Below are 23,841 nucleotides of genomic sequence, written 5' to 3' on the forward strand. Positions count from 1 at the left end.
TCTACCCCTTTTCTTCTGAGATTTGTATACTCTCGGGGCAGCTGGTCCAACCAAGAGGACTCTGGGGGTGGGGACAGGAATGTGGTCATGGAAAATAAGTTGATTACAAATCTTATATTAAGCCTATAGGCACAGTGCTTGTAAAACTCTAGTCAAAATTGTATTTCTCAGATTTTATGAAGAAAAATGTAAAAATGGCACATTGTATATTAGTACCAAATTTTTCTAGAAAGGCACATTAACCCACTGCTCTGTGGGAATCTCGACTCCAAAACCAAACTCATGACCTGGTTTCACCCCTCACACTTGCTCCTCCTCCTGTGTTCTTTGCAAGCAGCATCATCGTCTGCCCAATTTGTGTGTGTGTGTGTGTGTATGTGTGTGTGTGTGTGTGTGTGTGTGTGTGTGTGAGAGAGAGAGAGAGAGAGAGAGAGAGAGTGAGACAGGCTGGGCATCTTCCTGGACATCATTCCTCTCTCCCACGTTTTCCTCCACGTAGCTAGCCATTCACAAAGCCCAGCCGATGCCGCCTTCTTATCTGTCCTGTCTGCTGTGCAGTCGTCGTTCTGTCTGTCCACCAGCTCTCCCCTGGCCTCCCCACATCCTCTCTCGTTCCCTTTTGATTCATCATCTACATAGGAGCCAGGAAGAGTTTTTTAAAAGAAACGCAACATATTAGGTCACCCCTGTGCTGAAGAGCCTTCAGTGACAGCCCTTTGTGGGTAGGATGATCTCTGCATTCTCAGAATGGCCCACGTGGGCCTTGCCAACACCTCCCTCTGTGTTCTTTAAAGTCCTGTCCCACGGACAGTGTCGCTGCCTGCACCAAGCGTGTGGGAAACCATACCCTCTGCCGAGGTGTTCCTCACCTGTACGGTTCCGCACTGTACTCCGAGGGGAGCGAGGAGGAGGAGGGGAATGTGGCACTAGGCCTTAGAGGGCATCTGTGCAATTGGAAAACGGTGGCCCTCCAGGCAGAGGCGGCCCTTGTTCTGGGACAGCTTGGGTCTCAGCCTCCACTTGCCAGGGCAGGGTGCCCTGTGCAGGACACAACCTGCCCGGCCTAGAAGGGTGACCCTGGAGCAAGGTGTCATTTGGTTTGCCTAAAAGTTAATATAGGTCTGTTTGCCCTGTTTAGAGGTAGAATACTGGACAACTTCGGGGAAACCCCTGATAGTCTGACGCTGTAGTAATAACTGTGAAGAGGAAAAGGCTTTTACTGTGAAGCTATATAAATCTTTTTTTTTTTTGCATGACTAGGATAACATGTCTGTGTCTTTTCAAACCAGCGTGGTGCTTGAAAATATATCTGTGCTCCTTGCTTACTAGCCCTATCGCATAGTTGAAGATCAGGAGTAATTTCCACTCCGGAATGTGTTTATCTGCGAGCATCTAAGTTTGGAAGAGCATGTACAAAGCCACTGTGGTTTCAGTGTGTGGAGGAGGGCCCGGCTCATTGGAGTGGCGTGGTGTTCTTTCATGGGACATGTTTGCTCTTGTGAAAATGGCTTGAAGTATTTGAGACCTGGCAGGGGAAGAAATGGGAGGAGACCTAATTCTTGGTTGGCATGAGTCATCTTATAAAAATTTAAATTGAACATTTTATTAAGTAGTTTCATTGTTGGTTCAAAACTATTCATCAATCCTACATGGCTTTGATGTACATATTATATATCACCTCCCCTCTGCCAGGATCCTTGCACAAATCTCTCCCTGAACAAACACTGATTAAATATCATTATGATGATTTTGCCTTTGATATGGGACAGTTTTGTTTCTTGTTTTTAAGCTCAGTGTTGAATATTATCATTACTATATTTGTCTTTTTTCAGGTTTATGGTTATGCCAACATTTTATTTGCGGCAGGGGGAGTGTAAGAGAGTGTGACTTCAACCACACTTGCACAATACCTTTAATTTCAAACATCAGTGGGCACTCTCCTCAGGTCATTGCTGCATCGCTCAGTAGGAATAGAATTTGATTCTGGGAGCAGGTAATCACTCTGTAAATGTTTGTTTTGATATTGAAATTGCTGCATATGCTGCATGTAATAGAATTAGTGTATCAAGTTCATTACTGGGTTCTAAAAGGCAGCTGTTGAATGTTGTCACTGAAAACAATACAACACAGCCGGCAGATCCTTGCCTCGAAAACGCGTTCTTCTGTATAGGACAGTGGCTGGGTTTTTCAGGCCCGTGGCTCTCTACGCGCTGCCTCATAGGACGCCCTGTGCCTTCGTGAACACGGGTCGTCGTCTTCTGGGCAGTCGGTCAGCCTGCAGTTGCCCCGACTCAACGTGTTGCCACTTGTATTAATTTGCTAGAGCAGCCATAGGAAAGTACTACCGACTGGGTCTGTGAAAACAATAGAGGTGCATTCTCAGTTCCGGAGACTGGAAGTCCAAGATCAAAGTGTTGGCAGGGTGGGAGTCCTCTGCCTTCGAGGGATGGATTTGTTCCAGGCTTCTCTCCTTGGCTTGCAGGTGGCTGTCTTGTTTTCACATCATCTTATTTCTGTGCCTATTTGTGTCCAAATCTCCCTTTTCCACAAGGACACCAATTGTGTTGGAACAGGGCTCAGCCTAGTGATCCTGTTTTAACTTTATTATCTCTATCAAGACCCCATCTCCAAATAAGGTCACATTCTGGGGTCCTGGGGATTAGGACTTCAACATATGGATTTTGGGGGAGACACAGTTCAACCCATCAGACCACCTATAGTTGAGCTCTGATACAAATTAGCCTCAGCAATCTAGCAATATTTAGTTTGGAATCTTTTATAACTCCAAAAGAAATCTGTACATTAGCTCAATTTTCGCCTCTTTTCCTGACCCAGCAGAGCACCTCAGTGTTGATGTTGGTTCTGCAGATAACAGCGCTCTCTCCCATGTTCATTTTATGAGTCACTAGGCCAAAAAGTATTCAATAAATGGAAACAAATGTGAGAGCAGCACCTTCAGTAAGGGGACCTCAGCCTTTCCCTTCCCATCCAAATCCATGACCTTATTCCGGGTTCGGAGGATTTAAAATATAACATGTTGATCCGTGGTGTGTTTTTACTTGACACTAGTTTGAGTTACGCCATTCTTGCACAGCCTTTATTTTCCACCTAGGTCTTGTTTAGCTGAGCAGTTTTGACACTCACAGCTCTCCAGTGCTTTGGGCTGGTGTTTATTCCATCAACTTGCCGCTGAATTTCCTGCCAGGTCCTTGTGATACTGTCCAGGGACTGCTGAGTTGTAGATTCTTGAGCTGAACGATGTCTTCCTTTTCTCCTCGGGGCCTTTCCCGGTTTCTGGAAGGTCAGACATCTTCCAAACCTCTTTTGCTGCAGACCCCTGGCTCCCGCTGCACTTGGTGGGCTCCTGTCTTTTTCCCATGCTTCACTCTCCGTTCCCAAGGGTGTCGTGTGCTCATGTGATGGTATGTCCCTTCTTAGGCTTCTGGGTATTGAGGCTCTACTCAGATTTTGTTTCTCCTGCCTAAGAGACCATGATGAGTGGGACCTTTTCTCCTATCTGTATTAAATGAGTCAGGTTTTGCCTCCCCTCAGGGGTCTTTTAAAATATCAGCAATCTGTTAATAAAGCTACCATCACTTCTGGAAACAGAATTTAGGGCTACGCACCATATGGCATCCTCATTGCCTGTGCCTCTGTGAGTTCGTAGCAGTATGGAAGGAGGTCAGGGTCCGGTCTGACTGTGTGAAAGGCCCCACTAGGCATTACTGTTAAGATGAAGTAGGACATAAAATTTGTACTAAATAAGATATGTGTGTGTGTATATGTTTCTCCATATGACAGAAGGTCAGTCCTCTCTTCATCATTAAAGAGCCAACTTTCCTTTCTTCCTGCCCTCCCCCACACTGAATACCTTCTAAACAAGGACTTTCTTATAGGTGAGTTCTTGGTTAGCTTAGGGGATCTCACTATGCTTTTGCCTCCTCTTTTTAGGAAAGGGGCCCCTTGCCCTGGCCAGGTGGCCTGGGTGGCTGGAGTGGCATCCTGCACACCAAAGGCTGCAGGTTTGATCCCTGGTTAGGATATGTACGGGGGAGAGAGATGTTTTTCTCTCTCAATCTCCACCTTCCTCCCTCCCACACCTCCGCCCCATGTGAGAATTCCACATGGACTTGAAATGAGCATGTACATCCTTCCTGCACTTGACCTCTTGGTGTTAAAAATGATGTAATAAATGAGAATCATTTTCTTTCCCACTCTCGTAAGAGATGCATTTCTTGATAAAATAGGCTTTTTTTTTTTACCACTTGCTAGCCAACCCCAAAGCCAACCCCAAAGAAGTACACTGCTTATTTATTTATTTATTTACTTTAATACTCACCTGAGGATATGTTTATTGATTTTTAGAGAGAGAGGAAGGGAGACAGAGAGAGAGAGAGAGAGAGAGAGAAAGAGAACAAGAAACAAAGATGTGAGAGAGAAACATCAATTTGTTGCATCTGGTACATGCCCTGACCAGGGATCGAACCCTCCATCCTCTGGTGTTTGGTATGACGCTATAGCAACCTGAGCCAGCTGGCCTGGGCTGAAGTAGGGTACATTTTTTATAAAACCGTTAAACATAAGGACATCAACCATCTCAGGTAGCCTTTAAAACGTAGATTTGTATTCCAGACGTTCGGTCTCTGACTGGTTTCTTTTTATTTATGGAGCCTTGAACTGTCGATTGTACCTAACAGGAAGGCCCAGGACCCCCATCTCTCCAGAAGCAACTAGACAGATTGAGAGGATCTCCCAGTTCTAGATTATTCCAGGGCCAAGGACCAGACCTGCTCTGGAAGCTACAGTCGATGCTTCCTGATTGCCATGCCGGGCTTCCTGTGGGCGGAAGTCCCAGAGGACAGTGGAAACTCCCAAGGAGCTGCAGGGAGGAGCCCAGGCTTTCCAGCAACCACCTGGTTAACCCATTGATTCTGGCCTTTGACTTCTCCAAAGAAGAGACACCTAGAGGACTCCACATGAATTCCAGTTTCCAAAGTGACTAAACTCTACCCTCCAGAGTTGTTCTTCCTTCAGAGCTTCAACATGAAGATGTTTTAAATATTTCACCCAGAGACCTGAAGTATCAGGCTCAGCAACAGTCTTTTGGCCTTTGACATCAATCTCCTGAACTAGTTTTCCACCTTGGCTGATGAATTGTTCTTGAGTAGTTCCACCTCCCTCTGACCTCTCGTTGGGTTACAGGGCAATGAAACTGAACTCCTAGTTCCTTCCCTTGAGTAGATAACTACCCATCTTCTTTGCACACTTTGGTACAGCTCTGTTACTGGGGCCTTAGTCCACAGGTCTAAAACATTCCATGTGGCTACGTGAGGTTTAGTCTCTCTTCCTATCCCCTGGTAAGATGGTTTTAGCAGAGATTCGTCTCTGGCAGCTGCTTCCCTCTTGTCATCACAGCAAGATTTCCCAGCGGCCATGAACTTTTGCTTACATACTGGAAGCTCCCGCAAGTTAAGAAAAATGAGAATCCTGGGGCATGCTCGTGGCTCTGCATGCTTTTGGAGACTTTCTCTCCCTCCCCCCCCTCACCTCCTCCTGTCAGAGTCCTGCAGCACCAATGCTCCAGCTTGCACATTTGGGTGAGCACTTAATAGATGTTATTTGCTTTTCTTATTCCTGTTTCTCTCCCTCCCGTGTGTTTTTCTCCCTTTTTATACCCATATCTTCATTGGTTTTTAGCATAACTTGTAGAGTAGGAGAGGATTTTCTTCTTTTTGGTCTGCCATGAGAAAGTATTTATGGAACCAGTGGAGGGTGGCGCTAAGCTCTGGGCTTCATGGAGAGGAGGTGAGCAGGAAAGGCGTCCACACAGTGTCCTAGCGGGTATTGGCAGGGGCAGAAATTGTAGTTGCACTATTGAGTCCTTAAAATGGACTCTAATGCACAGGCATGTGCAAGGCACTTAACACATTTTCTCAAACCATTTTTTGGACTCTGCAAATTCAACGAGCTGCTGCCTTATACTGAAGAGATTGTAGGTATGAAACAAATGGAGTTGTAATGTATAGCAATATAGTCAGTAATATCATAATACAGCTTTGTGCAGTGACAGTTTCTAGACTTGGAGATCACTTTATAAGGTATATAAATGTCAAATGTCTATGTTGTGCACCTGAAACTACTATGATATTGTATGACAGCTATAATTTTTAAATAAATTAATTAATGAATTACAAAGAAAAGGTTGCAACCCTGTGCTCTGACCAGTAGGGCAGAAGTTGAGGGAGGGCATATGATTCCCATCACGTTTGCAAGACTGGGAGTCTTCTGTTTCATGACACAGGGTATTATTGCACCACCAGCTTTTCCCCCTCCTCAATCTAGTCGCATTGCACTAATATTCTATGAATTTTTGTTATACTCCAATCAGTGCCTGTCTCTCCATTTTTGTTTTCATAACCATTCGTTCATTTTATTTGAAGCCTTTTTTATTGAGGCGTAATTGATGTATGCCATTTTGTTAGTTTCAAACGTACAACATAATGATTCAGTATTTATATATATTGTGAATGATCACCATAATAAGTGAAGCTAACATCCATCACCACACAGAGTTACAAAAGTATTTTTTGTGTGTGATGAGAGCTTTCAAGTTTTACTCTGTTAACAACTTTCAAATCCCCAATATGGTATCCTTAATTGCAGTCACCATGATCTGCATTCCACTCCCAGACTTATTCATTTTATACCTGCAAATTTGTATGTGCCTTTTGACCAGTTTCCCCATCATCATCCCCTGCCCCCCCCCCCCCCCCACGCCTACCGCCTCTGGCAGCCACCAGTCTGTTCTCTGTATCTGTGAACTTTGTTTTTTCTTTCTTCTTTTTCTTTGGATTCCACATAGAAGTGAGACAAATGTGAGATTTGTCTTTATCTTATTTCACTTAGCATAGTGCCCTCAGAGTCCAACAATGTTGTTACAAATGGCAAAACTTCATTCTTTTTATGGCTGAATAATAATCCATTGCAGATTGCTTTCATTTATTAGCTATTGTAAATAGTGCTGCAGTGGACATAGGGGTGCATATATCTTTCTGAGTTAGTGTTTGTTTTTGTTTGTTTGTTTGTTTGTTTTTGTCAGATAAATATCCAGAAATAGAATTGCTGGATCAAATGGTAGTTCTGTTCTTCATTTTTTGAGAAACATCCATTCTGTTTTCCATAGTGGCTGCATCATTTATATCCCCACCACCAGTGCACAAGGGCTCCTTTTCTCTGCATCTTCACCAACACATTACCTCTGGTCTTTTTGGTGTCACTTTTATAGGTGCGAGATGATAGCTCTCTGTGGTTTTGATTTGCTTTCCCTGATGATTAGAGATGTGGAGCATGTTTTCATGGAGGTGCTGGCCATCTGTGTGTCTTCTTGGAAAAATGCCTGTTCAGATCCTCTGCCCACTTTAAAATCAGATTGTTTATGTTCTGTTGTATGAGTTCTTTATGTATTTTGGATACTAACCCTTTATCACATATATGATTTGCATATGTTTTCTTTCATTCCATTGGCTGCCTTTTCATTTTGTTCACGATTTCCTTTGCTTTGCAAAAGCTTCTTTCTTTTTATGTAGTTCTACTTGTTTGTTTTTGTTGCCTAGAGGAATTGTTTCAATCAATTTTTAAATAATATTTTCTAAAGTATCATGAATTCAATTCCATAAGTCCATACTGAAAAATCCATCGATGAACAGTTAGGGTATTATTATAGTTATGTTGTGTTTGAACCCCTTCTCTGCCACCTTGCAGCCATGTGACCTCTTCAAGTGTTGATGACCTTTGATGACATTTGTGGTGATGGGACATTCCAGGTTGCAGTAGGGGTCAGGTGAAACAGTACACGGAGACCACTCATTTCAAGGGTGGAGTTGTGAAGAGTCCAAGCTAGAGCTGTAACTTAGGAAAGATGGAGAGAAGGATTTAGGAGTTTTTTGGGGGGGGGTTTTGAGTGGGAATTTTAGGTGCAGAAGATTTTCAACATTTTATTGATTGAACAGAAGGAAACCGAGGCATGAAAGTTTAAAAGGTTGGTATGAGATCAAGAATAAGGGTGGAGCATCTTCCCTTCACAGAAGGCTGTGAGCTAGGAATAGGCAAGTGAGCATGCGTAGAAATGTGGATAGGGGGCAGTTCTTCAGGCTTCTCTGTATATTTGGCTATGAACTAACCTTCCTAGATGAAGAGTTCCCAGGGATAGGAAGAGATTCTGGGAGGGTTTTATGGGAGTTTTTAGAGAAGACCATTATGAGGAATGTGATAGGGAGGGAGGTAAGGATGAATAAAAGGATTGTTGAGTAACATTAAGTGCCCAGTTGAGATTAAATGTCAGGCACTTGGAGGGGAGCCAACCCCGCTTTCTGTAGCAGTGTGTGGTACAGATAAATCAAGACATAGCAAGGAGTTTCATAAGGAAAAATACATTTTAAATACTGTGTTACTTCTTAACAGAAGGCAGGACTTGAGGCATCCTGAGATTAAGATAATTCACAGACATTCAATATATACCCATAGGGTGTAAACAGCAAAAATGTAAAAAGCAAGCATGTTGTTCCCTGGCCTGTATTTAAGCTCAAGCAAGGACCTTGTTAAGTGGAGTATGTACCTCAATCCCTTAGAATATCCAGCTTTGAGGTTGCCCCTTGACAATGAGACAGATGCTGTACTTGGCTTGGAAAAAGGTGGGTCCCTGGCAGGTAGACTCGCTTAGTCAGGTACACGAGATGGACTTTATGGGAAAACAAATGCAGAAATTAGGGGGCGCTCACTGGGATGGAAACTGCCTGGACCAATTTCTGGCACGTGACGGGTGAATGATAGATATCGAGTATATTAATGAATAAATTTATCTGTGTTATTCTGAAGCACTGGTCCTACCAGATATAAAATCTGGGAAACCCTGGTTATGTCTGTCATTTGGTAACCCTGCCCTTGTGTCCAACGTAGAGCTATAGTAGCAACAAGGTTTCAGATGATGTCCAAACAACTCCGTGTGTTTACACTCTGCTCTTTGTCTGCCTCCCTCATTCCCCTTCTAAATGCTGTAGGATATCAGGACTTTCAGTAAAGTGAAAACGAAATCGAGGTCAATGATCTAAGACCTAAAAGAGCCCATTAATGTACCATTGTTTCATAGGCAGTGCTGTATTGCATGTTTGGTGGCAACTAATGAATAATTTTATTGGTGCTTATTCATTTACTCATAAGACCCTTGCTGAGCAACCATGCATGTCCTGAACTAAGCTTGGCATAGAAATTATTAAATAATAATAGAAATTGTTAAAAGGGGGACCTTCATTCTTTAAAAGCCCTGTCGGATAGAGACAACACTTCATGGACCCAAGTTCAGTGAGCTCACCTTCCAGAGGCACACCTTGTCCCTAGCCACGTATAGTATCTATAAGCAATGGTTCCACATGGTACCTTGGTATGCTGGCAAGATTCAATGAATTCATACATCAAATATTCTGGTAGTAGAGTTTTTTAGTTTTTTGTTTGTTTTTGTTTTTAATGAAGGGTGCACTGGGAGTGCTTGAAGCCCAGGGTCATGGTCTTTGCCTGGCTGTTCTGCTGGGACACACAGCTTTCACCTGCATGACCCAGGTGTTTCATTATGCTTTGCTGTAAAGGATGGCAGGTGATGACTCTCCATGAATGATACATTTATAGTTCTTCTTGCGTCCTTGCTTTGGTGCATGGGAAGTACTTGTAAATGCTTTACACTGGGAATGAGCAGACAGTTGCCTTAGTAAGTGGCCACTCCATTTTTCTATGGAGTAGGCCGACAGCTCTCGAGTCATTGCTTTTTCTCAAACAATGTATCAGATTCTGTTAGTTTTTCCATCAGAATATACACAAGGTGATAAGAATGTTGGTAATGTGCTATATAGGTGTGTGCACTCATCAGAACTCATCAAACTGTACAGTTAAGGCCTGTGCATTTCACTCCATGTGAATTCTCCCCTTCTCCCAAATAAATGTATGAAGCTCTACCTCCCCCCCCAGGCCTCCGTACTGGCTATTGTTTCTACCTGGAAGCTCTTCCTGTATATTCACGTGACTTTTCCCTCACCTCTTCCAGGGCTTTGCTCCATGTCACTTACCTGAGGGGCCCTCCCTGGTTATCTTATTAAAGTGGTAACTCCCTGCCATTTCCTGTCTGCGCAAAGAGCCAGCACAATGTATGATTAAGAGCACGGGCTCCGGAGTCCGACTGTCTGGCTCAAACCTACTTTCCAGCGGTATGATTTGGGTGCCCTTTCCATGCCTCGGTTTTATCACCTATAACGTAGGAGTGAACACTGTGTCAACAGGGTTATTGCGAGGACTACATGAACTAATACATGAAAAGCACTAGCCCTGGTACATAGTGAGCTGACATCATCTTTATCCTCCTTCCTCGCCCTGTTATTGATCACCATCTCATCTCCTGTATTTACATTTACGTATTTATTTGTGGTCTCTTGACATTACAGCAAAAACTTATCTTCTTCTTTTCCATTTTCTTTCTTTTCTCTCTTCTTCACTGTTATATCTTCATCACTTAGAATAGAGTCTGGTGTATAATAGATACTCAAGAAATCTCGTTTCACCAAGAGGCGGAGGAGCAAATAGGAGAGGGGCCTGTGTACTTCGGGAGGCTAAGGGAAGGTTGGGGCAGGGGGTCAGTAAACGTTTTCTGCAAAGGGCCAGATAGGAAGCACTTTGGGCTTTGAGGGTTGTAACTACTCACATCTGCTGTTGTGGGGGGAAAGCAGCCACTGAGGACGCACAGCGAGAGAGTATGCGCCTCTCTTCTAGTGAAACTCTATTCACAAAAACAGGCAGTGAGCCAGATGTGGCTTGTGAGCTGCTGTTTGCCTCCGCCTGGGTTGGGAAATAATTTTTGGCCTTGCTTTCCTGGCTCTCACTGCTCCTCCCTTAAGCACGTGCCCAGTCATTTAAAACTGAAGTATAAATGACTCGAAAAGCATTATATTACCCATTATTACTTGGGTCAGTACTCATTCTATTGTGTAGACTATCTCTACATCTTTTAATATTTTAATAGTAAATAGCAATACTAAGGATATATTTTGTACTTTCAACTAGAGAATTTCAGGGCTGTGGTTTGATTTTTTTTCTCCCAACAGCTGTAAACAGACCTGTACTGCCAATTATAGCCAGAAACATGTGTGCTGTAAAAGAAAAATATGTTGACATTCTACTTCTAGATACAGCCAAGAGTGTCACTAACATTTAGTTAAAAGAGAAACCAATAGAAATTACCCACTAGACAATTACCCACTAGACAAACAGTGTAGTTTTAAAACTTATTAAAAGTCTTTATTTCTCCACCAAACTCTTCCCTAGTCCACAGTTTTTTATCACACTTCTCAGCCCATTTGGAGTGCCGGCAAGGTTCTTCCATTTTTAAACATTGTATGTTTTGGGCCATGTTGTATGCAAGACAAGCTGAAAATTTAGCACAAAATACGGAGCCATCATGGCTGTAATGGAAACAAAATGGATCAGAAATTATACTATTTTGCTGCTGTGATGCATTGTATCATTAAGACATACAAGTAGTTTGAGTATATGACTCTACTTGTTAATTTTATACAACCAAAAATGTTTTTTGTTTCACTTCTGAATTTAACCATATATCATCAGAGCCAGTGCTAACAGTCTTGTACCTGATATTTAATTATTTTTGTATTGTTTGGCATGTGTGGTGAGAGAGCAGATCTGAAACGTGTTCTCTGGTCCTGGGGTTCTCTCAGTCCCCGTGTTGCCCCTTCTCTCTCTCCGCCCGGTCTCCGCCCGGGGTCCGTGGCCGCGGTTGCCAGTGGAAGTGCTTGTGCACTCACTGACCGCCACGGCGCACACGCAGCGTGTCCTCCAGGGCCATGCATGCTTCTGCAGCCACCGCTGGTGAAGGACCAGTTTTGCTTTTTCAGTTCATCATAGACCAACTTCTTTCTGTAAAACTCAACTTAAAAAAAAATTGCTTGGGATAGGAAATTTTCACATAATGGGATCTCCCAGGAAGGTCAGATTGCTATAAAATTTTCTCAATACTTATTCTCCGTTTCTGTACTCACAGCAGACCAGTAGCAGTTGGTGGGCTGACACCAGTTCACAGATCACAGTTTCAATGGCATGACTTTGGAGCAGCCTTTCTCAAATGTGTGGGACCCGGTGTCAGATGGACTTTGCTGTATGTGATGATGCAGCGCATACGTGTCCATGCCGACATAAACACACACACTCTGAAACCCCCGGAGTGTCAGCGTCCTAAGGGCAGCCGTTGTTTCCTGGTTTTGCTTGTCCTTTCCACTGCTCTGTCAATACCTGGCACGCAGCAGGCCTTCGATGTTTACTGCATGCAGATGTGCGTATGTAACTGAATCAAAAGTTTCACAAAATGGTACTTAACTCTTATTTTTGTTAGACACTCTGATATTCTCTCTTTTAGTAAATAAATGTTGATTGCCATCTACTAAATTTATTTCACTTCCTTCTAACCTTAGGGGTCATGACCCACTATTTATAAAACGCTCCTTTGGAGGGTGCTTATATATGGGGAACTTGCTGTCCTTTCTCTCCTTTTCAGAGCTGTAGCTAGATAGCTCTGTAGGGTCTGCTCACCTCTTTCTTAGCCAGCTAAGGCCAGGTTGGTAGGCTTGGGGAGGGTACTAGGAGCCATGTGAGTCTACAGACTTTTTAAGAGCTACGAAGAAGAGATGGGTGGGGCTTAGGGTTAGAGTGAGTTAAAAAATTAGAAGTTACAACGTGCTGATGACCCCCTGGTGCTCCTCCGTCCTATCGGGAACCAAGTTTGCAAACTCTTAGGAATAACGTCATTCTAAAGTAGCCCAGTGAATTGGGTTCGCTTACATCTCGGAGAGTGTGAAAATTCATCTTGTAAGATGCAGATAGAAAGGGTGATGGCAATGATCAAATTTATCTTAAAAGTTAAGGTGGGGTGGTAGGTTTCTAGCTTCTGCAGTTGAGGGGAAGTTCACATGCTGAAGCCAAAACAGGGAATACAGGGGCCAGGGTAGTTAGATTACGAGGTGTTTGAGGAGCCCCTGGGGCACAGCACCACAGTGCAGGCCTTTAGGCCCACCACTGAGGTTTGGGGGTGCACAGATCAGGAACAGTCTCTGCATTCAAGGAGGTCACAGCTCGGTCAGGGAGACAAATACTGTCCAAGTAAGGCCCTTGTGGAGGTTGATGAGCCTGGTCAGGGCAAATGAGCTGTGTGGCACCTCCCTGCCACGTCAGTGAGAAGCACTCGGGGGACCACGTGGGTTTCGGACTCACATCTTCCTTCCTGAGTTACCTTGGGCAAATTCAAATCTTCTTCCTGCAAAGTAGCAATAGTAGTAGATAGGGAGAAATCGGACACTCTTGGTTTATCACAAGATCTTCAAATTTACTGATCGCTCATACATACCAGTTTTTCAAATAGCAACCACAGCCTTTTATTTCAGAAGTAAAGGATCTTGGCTTATTGTATACACCTTTTTATCAACTCCTTTCTGGTTATCATTCCTAAATGCAAATAGCAGAGAGATGAAAAGTTGATGTCATTTATCTTGTTCTGCTTCCCCTCGCTGCTTCATTTATTTAAACACTTCCCAGCTTGGCCCCATCATTTTTTGGTGCTCTTTATCTTAGTGAGCAAGAGAAGTGATGTTTACTAATCCGCAGTCGTTTAGATTCCCTGTTTTATGCTGTGCTGTACACTCCCCTGTGAGAGGCTGTCCCATTTTCTCAGTGTGTTTGTGTTTGTGCAGGTGGTTAGAATAAGTATTTTCTTATTTGGTTTGTAAATATTTGGTGAGCCCTTGGTATGCTTGAAGTTATTGACAGAAAAAATAAGATATTTAAGACAATATATATCATGGCCCAGGAGTTTGAAAATCCTGTTGTTAAAGATATGAATTAAAAAATAAAATATTTTATTATGGAAAATCTCAAATAAATGAAATTGTAGGTGGAATAATCTACTGTTACTCCATCTACTTATCACTCGTCTTCACCAATTATCAAGTGATGTTTTATCTCTATCTTTTCCCTGTTCCTTTCTCCTTTGTTATTTTAAAGCAAATTCCAGATATCGTATTATTTTGTTCATGAATATTCTTCTAATCATCTCTACATTATAAGAGATCTTACAAAAATGGGTTTATTATAACTTAAAATTAAAGTAATTCCTTAATCTCATCAAATATAGTGTTCAGATTTCCAGTCATATTATCAACATTTTACTTATTTAAAAGTTTGACATTTTTAAACGTGTTATAATAGTAGATGTCACCCTTCTGCTGATATCCCCAACCTTTTCTGTTTTCCGTACTTGCCCTGCCCCTCGATCCCCACAGCTTACCCTGTTTTTCTTTTCCGTGATTCTGGATTAGTTTTCTCGGGTGGCAGAGCAGATGGAAGGTGAACAGGGTCTGGACGCACATGGTGGGAGGACAGGTGTGTGAGGACAGAGGCACCGCAGAGACCAGAGACCAAGGAGGGCTGCTTTAGAGTCTTAACACGTTCCAGACGTGTGAAGACTTAGCAGTTGGAGTTAAAGGGAGAGGTTTTTCAGGCTAAAACATAATTGCTTCTTCAGAGCTGTTATTTTTGGATCAAAAGGGCGAAGTGGGGACGGGGGAGAGGAGCTCTGCCCTTGTTTACCTTGGTAGCGTCTCGGCCTCCTCAGTGCTGTGATGGGGTGTGCACGAGAATGCCGGGGAGAGCTTGCAAAAGCCCAGGTTGGCGGGGCCCAAGGACTTGCAGTCGGACCAACTCCCAGGTGCTGCTGCTGGTCCAGGAACCACAGCTCAGTGACCACGGGTAGTCCTCCCTGCTCCCCGTAGGTCTCCATTTTTAAGATATTTTGCCTTTCCTGAGATTGTATTGCTGCATGCATAGGAAATCATTGTGTAATTGATTAACACCCCAAGTGAGCATCTTTGCGGGAAAATTGGTGAGAAATCTGTAGGTAATTTACATGGAAATACAATATATTGTTTTTATAATGACCACATAATACTATGGCACTTCACCCGCCTAGTGGAATGTACATAAACATTTGCTCTTTCCATGAGAGATTTCTTCTTTTGCCTCTTCATCTCAGTGAACTGTATGTCTCTGGCACAACATTAGAAGTTGTCTTTCAGACCTAAATATTTTACCTAAGGAAAGCCGAGGAAGCTAGGACAAATGTCATTCTCACCAAACTTCATAATTTTCCTAGAGCCTTTCTTTCTTTCTTCACAGAGAGACTGGGCAGCTGGCCTGACCTAAAACATCAGTCAGCAACTTTGCAAAAAAGTGTGGTTTTTGGCCAAATCTATAGCCACCACACCCATTGCTGGAACTTTCCCTTATATTTTACCCTGTTCAAATCTGCTCTAAATGGGTCCTGACCAAGCTTGAAATATACCCAGAACCTGCTTCTGTTGAGGATTTTTTGTTCTGTACTCTGATATATAAATATTATTCCCAGGAGACTGCTTTTCTAACACTTTCCCAAACTTGTTTTTATTAAGCCATTGGAATAGGAAATCACTAGATCTAGGACTCCTGCAAACAGTTTACATCACAGGGCAAGTAAAGGGGTGTCTGTGGTTTGAACTATGACCTTAAATCCAAACCCAGTTCCTTTGTTGTGGTAATTGTATTTCCTGGTTCCTCTTCCTTCAGCAGGTCATTCAAAGAAGTATATATTAGTTATACAGAATCCAGAAAGCAATTTGCTATTATCATTGTATGTTGAAGTTTTAATTTGCTAAATGGTTAATCCACCCAGAAGATTGAATTGTAATCAGCAGGTTTCTGAGTAAGCAAAGAATTACAACATAGCCACCTGCATGTTCTGGGTCTTTTATTTTGGGCCTCAGATCTGCAGTTGGATTATTTATTATCTTTGTTTTGTGATGTGTTATCATTAGAAGTCCATGCACTCCCTCCTTAAACTAATTCATGCACTTACTTAGTTCAATTTTTAAAATGCAATTTTTAATTTCTAACAATCATCTGCATTCCTACTTTTAAAATTTGAGATGAAATTTACTCCAGTGAAACACACACCTCTCAAATGTATATATAGTGTGTGAGCTTTGACAAGTTTATAAACTCATGTAACCAACACTTCAGTAGACATGCTGCACCAGAAGTTCCCCAGTATCTCCTTTAGTCATTTGCCACTTTTTACAACTATAATTCTACTCCGTCACCAGAGATTGCCTGTTCTTGAGTGTCATGTAAAAGGAATCATACAATACATAGTCATTTGTGTCTGTCTATTTTTGCTCAACATGACGTTGCATGTATCAGCAGTTCCATTCGTTTTGTTGTGGACCAAGAGTTCATTGTACTGGAGTAACATTCCATTGCATTAAGTATGGGAGAACGCCCAGGAGAATCCTCTCTCAGAAATGTTTTTGGGGATACAGAAAACTGTTTGAGAGCATGGGGTGTTCTGAAGCCTTTTTATTTTAGCCTTTCTATTTTTGAAAATACTTTGACCCAGCCATGACAATTGGCATAGCTTTATCAACACAGATGCTTGCTCAATTAGGCAGCCTCTAAAATATCTCCAGCCATTGGCAAGTCACAATTTTAATATATATGGAAATTCTATTCTTAGTATTAGTACTTCACCACTTCAGGTCTGTGTTCTCACTCTTCTGCGTTGGTCCTATAAAGCCCTTTTGGAATTTATTGATACTTATTTTGTGACCTTGCACACATGTCCTGCCACAGTGAATATAACGTGTAGACTTGAAAGTAATGTACAGTCTGTATTCAGGTGTTTTGTGCTATGAATTGAATCAGGTCAAGATGGTTGATGGTGCTGTTCAAACCTTCTATATTGGACTTTTTTCCTACCTTGTCTGCCATTGCAAAAGGTTGAAAAGGAGGAACAAATGACAGGGGAGATGAAAAAAAGGAAAATAGCAGGAGAATAGACTTAAGTCTAATCACATCGACAATTATATTAAATATAAGTTGACTTAATTTGCATAGTTCTCCCTTAATTGCGTGCAGCATTTTTTTTTTTTTTGGTCTCAAATATTTGGAAGCTCTCTATTAGTTGCAAAAAAAAGTTGTATTTGTTATGACTTCCTGGTGAATTGACTTATCAATATAAAATATCTCTGTTTCCAGTAATACTTCTTGATGAGGAGCCATTTTTCTTATGTTAATATAGCCAATTCTGCTTTCCTAGGCTTACTATATGCATAGTATCTCACTTTTATTCTTTCACTGTGTATTTCTGTATTAACAGCATATAGTTAAATCTTTCTTAACCAGTCTGATTTTTAATAGTGTTTATTACTCCATTTACATTTAAAGTAATTATTTATGTGATTTTTAATAACAGGTTTATTGATATGTATTTCATATACCATACAGTTCACCCAGTTAAAGTGTACAGTTCAGCCCTGGCTGGTGTAGGTCAGTGGACTGAGCACAGGCCTGTGAACCAAAGGGTTGCCAGTTCGATTCCCAGTCAGGGCACATGCCTGGCTTGTGGGCCAGGTCCCCAGTGAGGGGCGTGTGAGAAGCAACCACACATTGATGTTTCTCTCCCTCTCTTTCTCCTTCCCTTCCCCTCTCTTTAAAAAAATAAATGAGTAAAATCTTTAAAAAATAATAAAGTGTCCAATTCAGCAATTTTTAGCATATTCACAGATGTGAGCATCCAACAGCACCGTCAGTTTTAGAATGTGTCACCGTTCTAAAGAGAAATCCTGTGTACTTCAGCTGTCACCCGCTGATTTCCCCAGCACTCACCCAGCACCAGCTCTGGGGAACCAGTGATTCGTTTTCTGTCTGTGCAGATTCCCCTGTTCTGGGTATTTCGTAGAAATGGAATCACATGGGAGGGGGGCCCCAGAAAGGCCAGAAGTACCTTCTGGAAGGCGGGCCCTGTGGTAGAGGCTTCCTCTCGTAGGGAGAGCCCATGTCTAGCAGCTGGTGGTGTTGTCAGAGGCTGTGTCTGGCCTAAGTGAATTTTTTTTGAAGACTCTTTTAGTGCATTTACTCATTTCATGACGGGTGATTTACGAGCACACCTGCCCACACTGTGCTGAGTGTTCAGCAGTTTTTGACCAAAAAACACCATGACCCCCATGCCCCACCCTACCTATTCACCTGATCTTGCCCTGAGTGACTTTTTTTCTTTGTTTCCCTGGATGAAAAAAGTCCTTAAAGGGAAATGTTTTGCTGCTATAGAAGAGGTAAAGCAAAAAACAGCGGAAGCACTGAAAGGCATCAAAATCGACAAGTTTAAAAACTGGTCAGAGCAGTGGTAAAACCTTGCTGGGCGTATTGCATCAAGTGGAGAGTACTTTGAAGGTGACTGAAGTTTAAACATGTAACAATAAATACACAATTTTTTATAAATAAATTCTGGGGTTTTGGGCCCCCCCCCCCCTTATAATAGAGTATTTTGTAATGGGCTTCTTTCACTGAGTATTTTCAGGTTTTATCCATGTTGATGTATCAGTACTCCGCCCCCCCTCCACACACACACACACATTTTTTTAGAGCAATTTTAGGTCCACAGCAAATTGAATGGCAAGTGCCAAGTTCCCGCACGGCCCTTCCTCTTTATGGCGGCCTCCCCCTCGTCCCAGGCAGCCCACACCACTGTGGGAGCAGCCGGGTGCAGCCAACACACCACCGTTGCCGCCTCATCGTCAGCCACAGTCCATAGTTTACATTAAGGTTCGCTAACTTTGGCTGAAGAAGTTTCCCTTGGATGGAAATAGGGTTGAAAGGAAATCTACTGTCTTGCCATTTGATTTCTTTCTCTCCCATCTGTCCCGGGTTCCGCCTTTATCACCTTCTGTTGAATCGATTGAGGATTTTATTAGTATTCTCTTTTATCAGCCTAATTGGCTTTTTACTTATATTCTGTTATTTCATAGTTTTTTATGGTTTACATTACACAGAGCCTAGCACAGATAACGTCCCTCTTTTATTATGAAATCTTTTATGACAAGATTATAAGCATGTAATTCTGTAACACAATGATATCACACTCAAGCACACCATATGATATTTTAGATGAAATGCTCAGATTGCTGTCCATCTCGTGTGAGTCATTCACGCACCCTACCAACCTCACGCGAGCAACCCTTGCTCTGGCGCACCCGGTATATCGTTAACTTACCACCCTACACCATGCGTTAGTATTACACATCTTTGTATGTAATGTAAGGGTGTTACCCGCTTCCATCCTTTGAACCAATAAGATGAGGACTTTCTGCATGACCCCTAGCCATTCTGCACCGGGCCATGTGGTCTAAGAAGTGCCCACAGGTGAAAAGATGTGTAAATGTGAATCCCACGAGTCAGATTGCCTCCAGTTTCTGTCTGCTTTTTTGTGGCTCTCTAATTCTTTCAAAATTGTTTTTATATTTTACCCCATGTTTTGTATTGCCATTTGTGGGACAGTTTGTTCATGAAAGTCTGTTCCACCAGTATCAGAAGTAGAACCCCCATTTTGTCATTTTTAATCCTATAATAACTACTTTTGAGTCTATGACCTGACTCGAAAACTGGACAGTAACCACATGTTCCTATGTGTCTTGTCTTCAGTCTGTTCCCTTATGTCCCTGGCTTGAGGTGGCCATCATCTTGAAGTTCATCTTATCATTCTCTTTCTTATTTGCATGTGCTTATATTGAGTCTATGTGTATTCCATACATATATTTAATTAATTTTAACTTTATAAAAGTCTTGCTGAATTTATCAGAGACTTTTTAATTTGCGATTCTATTGCATAGATTTGTCCATACTGTCCATATGTTGCTTTAGTTTCGACAGTTGACTGTGGTTCCCCTGTGCGAGAGTATCCGTTTGTTCATCTCTTCTCATGTTGCTGGGCATTGGGGTATTTCTACATTTTTGTCCCTGTGAAGAGTCCTGCCATGAATATTTGTGTATTGCTCATGGTTATATACCTGGGAGTAAATATCATTAGATTGAAAGTGAATGTGAGTGTTTAATTTTAGCCCATTTTACACTCCCACCACCATTCTAGAAGAGATTCTATGAATCTACATCCTCTCCCATGCTTCCTGGTGTTAGATTTTTTTTTTTTTTTTTTTGCCGACTGACAAGATATAAGAAGGTATCACACTGTCTTAATTCCTTGATATAGTAAACATCTCTTTGTATTTTTGTTGGTTAAAAGTGTTATAGGTCTGTTAGTGGTATCACCCCTCTCATTTCTATTGATTTCTAATTTGGAATATCACAGAACTCAACCACCTATATTTAACTACTTTTAATTTATTAAAGAGATCTTGACCTTTGAATCTGTCATTCTCCGTGACCACCCTATTTAATTTGAAAGCCCCTCCAAACTCTTGACCCCCTTATTGGGCTCCATTTTTAGCCCTTAGCACCTACCACCTTTTCCATGTTAAATACATGTTTACTGTTTTTACTGTGTCTCCTTAGTGTTACATGCAGGGTGTTATATGATAAGTATAGAGATCACGAGTAAGCATGCATAAGCTTTTATGACAGTGAATCACTGTCATCATAGTTTTATGACGTTAAACAAAAGAATGGTCCCTGAATTAGGAATTTTTTGAAAAATCGGTTCTTCGTTACTTTGAACGCGTGGCCTGGATCCTCGCATCCCCGAGCTGTCACATGTGAAAGGCTCTGAACAGGACAGAGAAGGTGTGGAGAGCAGCCTGTCATACCTGGGAGTGTTCACACTCCACACAAACATAGTCAGAGGAGAGCCTGTTCCTCTGGTGCAGTGAGGCTCCGAGAGGTTTTTCGGTATAAGCGTTACTTTGTTTTATTAGCATTTCCCATGTTCCCGGCTGGGCCTGACCTGTGTCCCTCACAGTATCTGGGGCTCTTTGAAGTGCAGCTTTTAAAATGAAAGGGAATGCAAGCTATTTAATTATAGGAAAGTAAAGGGCTGTGTGCTGTTCGGCTTAATCCTTCATGTTCTCAATTTTCACATTTTAAGTTTTCCAGCCTGGAGTGGGATTATTAATTTTATGCCCTACTTCTCTGGACTAGCTCAATGTGCAAGCAAATTGTTTGAGAAGTACCTAGGTTCACAGCCTGGCTTGTGAACCCCCTGATTTCTGGGTAACTGTAAACGCACGCCTCGGGTGTTCTTGTGTGGCAGTATCTCCACATGACAAAGGAGTGGTATTTTATACCTTCGGAAGTGAGTCAAGTTCTGGGACGTTCTTAGATGAAATCTGTAAGAACTGTAAACTCAAAGTAATATTTCACAGTGATTAAATGGTATATAATTAAGATGAATGTATATAAAGAACTGATCCAAGATGCTGTTTATCAGAACTGTAAACATATTTGTAAAAATAAAGTGATGAGTGAGTTCTGGCTGCTTGGAAACAAAGGGCAAAGGTTTCTGTCTGACAGCGCGCCCTGGGTTTCCCAGGCATTTATGGCACTGAGGGTCTGCAAAGTAGCAGAGGCTTTATTTAGGCCTCTTGGGAGATTTATCTGGGTACACAGTCTAGTACTGGAAATGCATCAATTATATTGAAGACCACTGTTGGACTTTTTTCTTCTATGACCAAATTTCTTGGTAGGGTAAATTTGGTGTATTTTTTAATGGGTAAAAGAGTTGAGTAGATTATGATAAGTTCAGCACAAAGCTATCAGATCTTGGTATATTTACTTGCCATGTTTCCTCGCAAAAAATCAACAAACATCTTTGATGTCATTTGTAAAATGGAGATGAATTTATCCATTTTATAGGGTTGTTGTCATGATTAAGGGTTATGGATAATTTCACTAAATGTGTGGGGAACACTATAGGCACTCAATACATAGTAACTATTGTTACATTAAAAAGTAGCAGTAGATTTGTGTGTGTTTAGTACACCAGAAGGTATCCAGCTATGTAATATGAAAAATAGAGACATTTATTAAGGAAGATACAAGATATAAGAGACATTGTACATAGGACAATGACACCTCAGTCCCCTTCGGAGTAGGCACCTTGGGACCTCAGGCAGTTCTCCCAGTCACCATCCATTGTCCCCTTATATTTTCCTGAATTTCATCGAATGGTCTGAAATCTCTTTCCTTTTAAAGGTAATTTTAGTTCTGGGAAAAGCCAGAACTCACATGGTGTCAAATCTCGGCTGTAGCGGGGCTGAGTCACCTGGGTGACCTGATGTTTCCCCAAAAAGATTCTGTACAACATGTGGTGCATGAGTGGGTGTGTTCTCGTGATGAAGCTGCCAATCACCAGTTGCCCATAGCTGTGACCTTCTGAGTCATCCAAATAGGTTCCCTGGAAGAATGTTCAATTTTAATGCAAAAAAATGGTGTAGATTCATCGTTATACTCACTCAGTCATTTTGAATACTGCACCCACACAGTGCACATGCTCAGTCAACGTGCCTACCAACCCCACTGACTACTACAGTGAAGTCGTCACTGTTCACACATGCACATTCCAGTCCACTGTCCTTGGCTGCCAGGTTACACTGATGTCATGCAAACCATTCTCATTATATTAACAATGGCTGGACTTTTTCTAGACAGTCCTCATATGCACACACACACACACACAGTGATAACCATTCTTTTAGATATGTCTTATGGTAATCCTTATACAGAGAAAAGGCTAAGTTGAGAGAGTAGATACTGGGTGGGCCATCCCTGATGCTCTTCCCAGAGGCTGGCGCTCTGCACAGTGCAGCATGGGAAGCGTGCTCCTGGATTTTAAACACCCCAAGTGCAAGAACTGAATCTTACTCATTGTATTAACTGACCCGGGTACAGCATGCGATCTTGCTGTACAGTGAGTGACGATTGGCTACGGCTTGTAAAATGATTCAGTTAATTCAGCTCTCCTACTTCAGTAGTTCTCCATATTTGCCTGCCAGGTGGAGTTGTACTCTGAAGTTGAGTTATCAAACCTGCCAAGAAGCATGTGTCATTTAAAGGATGCAGCGATAACATCATTATTTTTTCAGATCCCGGTTGGAATTTGCCCTTGACAAATAACAAGATGATGAGTGATGCCAGTGACATGCTGGCTGCGGCGCTGGAGCAGATGGATGGTATTATAGCAGGTAAAACCTGCGTCCTCCGCGGGTGGGATTGTGCTGCTCATTCTGCTGCCTTGGCTTGTTCGCACAGTTGTTACCTTGCCTTTCCACTTGCTTATTTCCGTGTGTTGGCCTCCTCCAATACCTTTAGGTTGCCCCTGGTGTTACCTCTGACCCTCGTTTCCATTTTCTTCCAGAATATATCTATTTTAAATTCTCACCCAAGGACATGCCTGTTGATTTTTAGAGAGAGGGGAAGGGGAGGGGGCAGAGAGAAAAAAACCTCCACGTGAGAGAAACATCAATTTGTCGCCTCCTGACCTGGGGTTAAACCTGTAACATGTGTATGTGCCCTGACCAGGGATCAAACCTACATCCTTCTGGTGCACAGGACGGTGATCTAACCAACCAGGCCACCTGGTCAGGGCCAGAGTTTTTCTTTAAAAAATTTTTAAAAAATTACAGTTGACATTTAATATTATTTTATATTAGTTTCAGGTGTATAGCTTAGTGGTCAGACTTTTATACAATTTACAAACTGATACCCTGATAATTCTAGTAGCCACCTGGCACTGTACACAGTTATTAGAATATTGTTGACTATATTTCCTGTGTTGTACTTTACATCCCCATGACTGCTAAGTAACTACCAGTTTGTACTTAATCCTTTCACCTTTTTTACCCAGCTCCTAGGCCCCCTTCATTCTGGCAACCTTCAAAACGTAGTCTGTGTCTTTTTCTGTTCTGCTTGTTCATTTGTTTTGTT

General features: G+C 42.1%; 1 protein-coding gene across 8 annotated transcripts in view; it reads left to right on the forward strand.

Moving 5' to 3' along the window:
- The window catches only part of PPFIBP1 (PPFIA binding protein 1), a 160,228-nt gene that overhangs the window by 83,442 nt on the left and 52,945 nt on the right, over nucleotides 1–23,841 (forward strand). For all 8 annotated transcript variants that reach the window (XM_053662215.1, XM_053662214.1, XM_053662217.1 and 5 more), the window contains one exon: nucleotides 23,001–23,099. In XM_053662215.1, the coding sequence (XP_053518190.1) occupies nucleotides 23,036–23,099 (64 nt within the window). In that variant the 5' untranslated portion in view covers nucleotides 23,001–23,035. The remainder of the gene's footprint in view (nucleotides 1–23,000; nucleotides 23,100–23,841) is intronic.

Source organism: Artibeus jamaicensis, unplaced genomic scaffold (assembly GCF_021234435.1).
Source record: "Artibeus jamaicensis isolate MK-2021 breed Jamaican fruit bat unplaced genomic scaffold, CSHL_Jam_final contig_233, whole genome shotgun sequence".
NCBI lineage: Eukaryota > Metazoa > Chordata > Mammalia > Chiroptera > Phyllostomidae > Artibeus > Artibeus jamaicensis.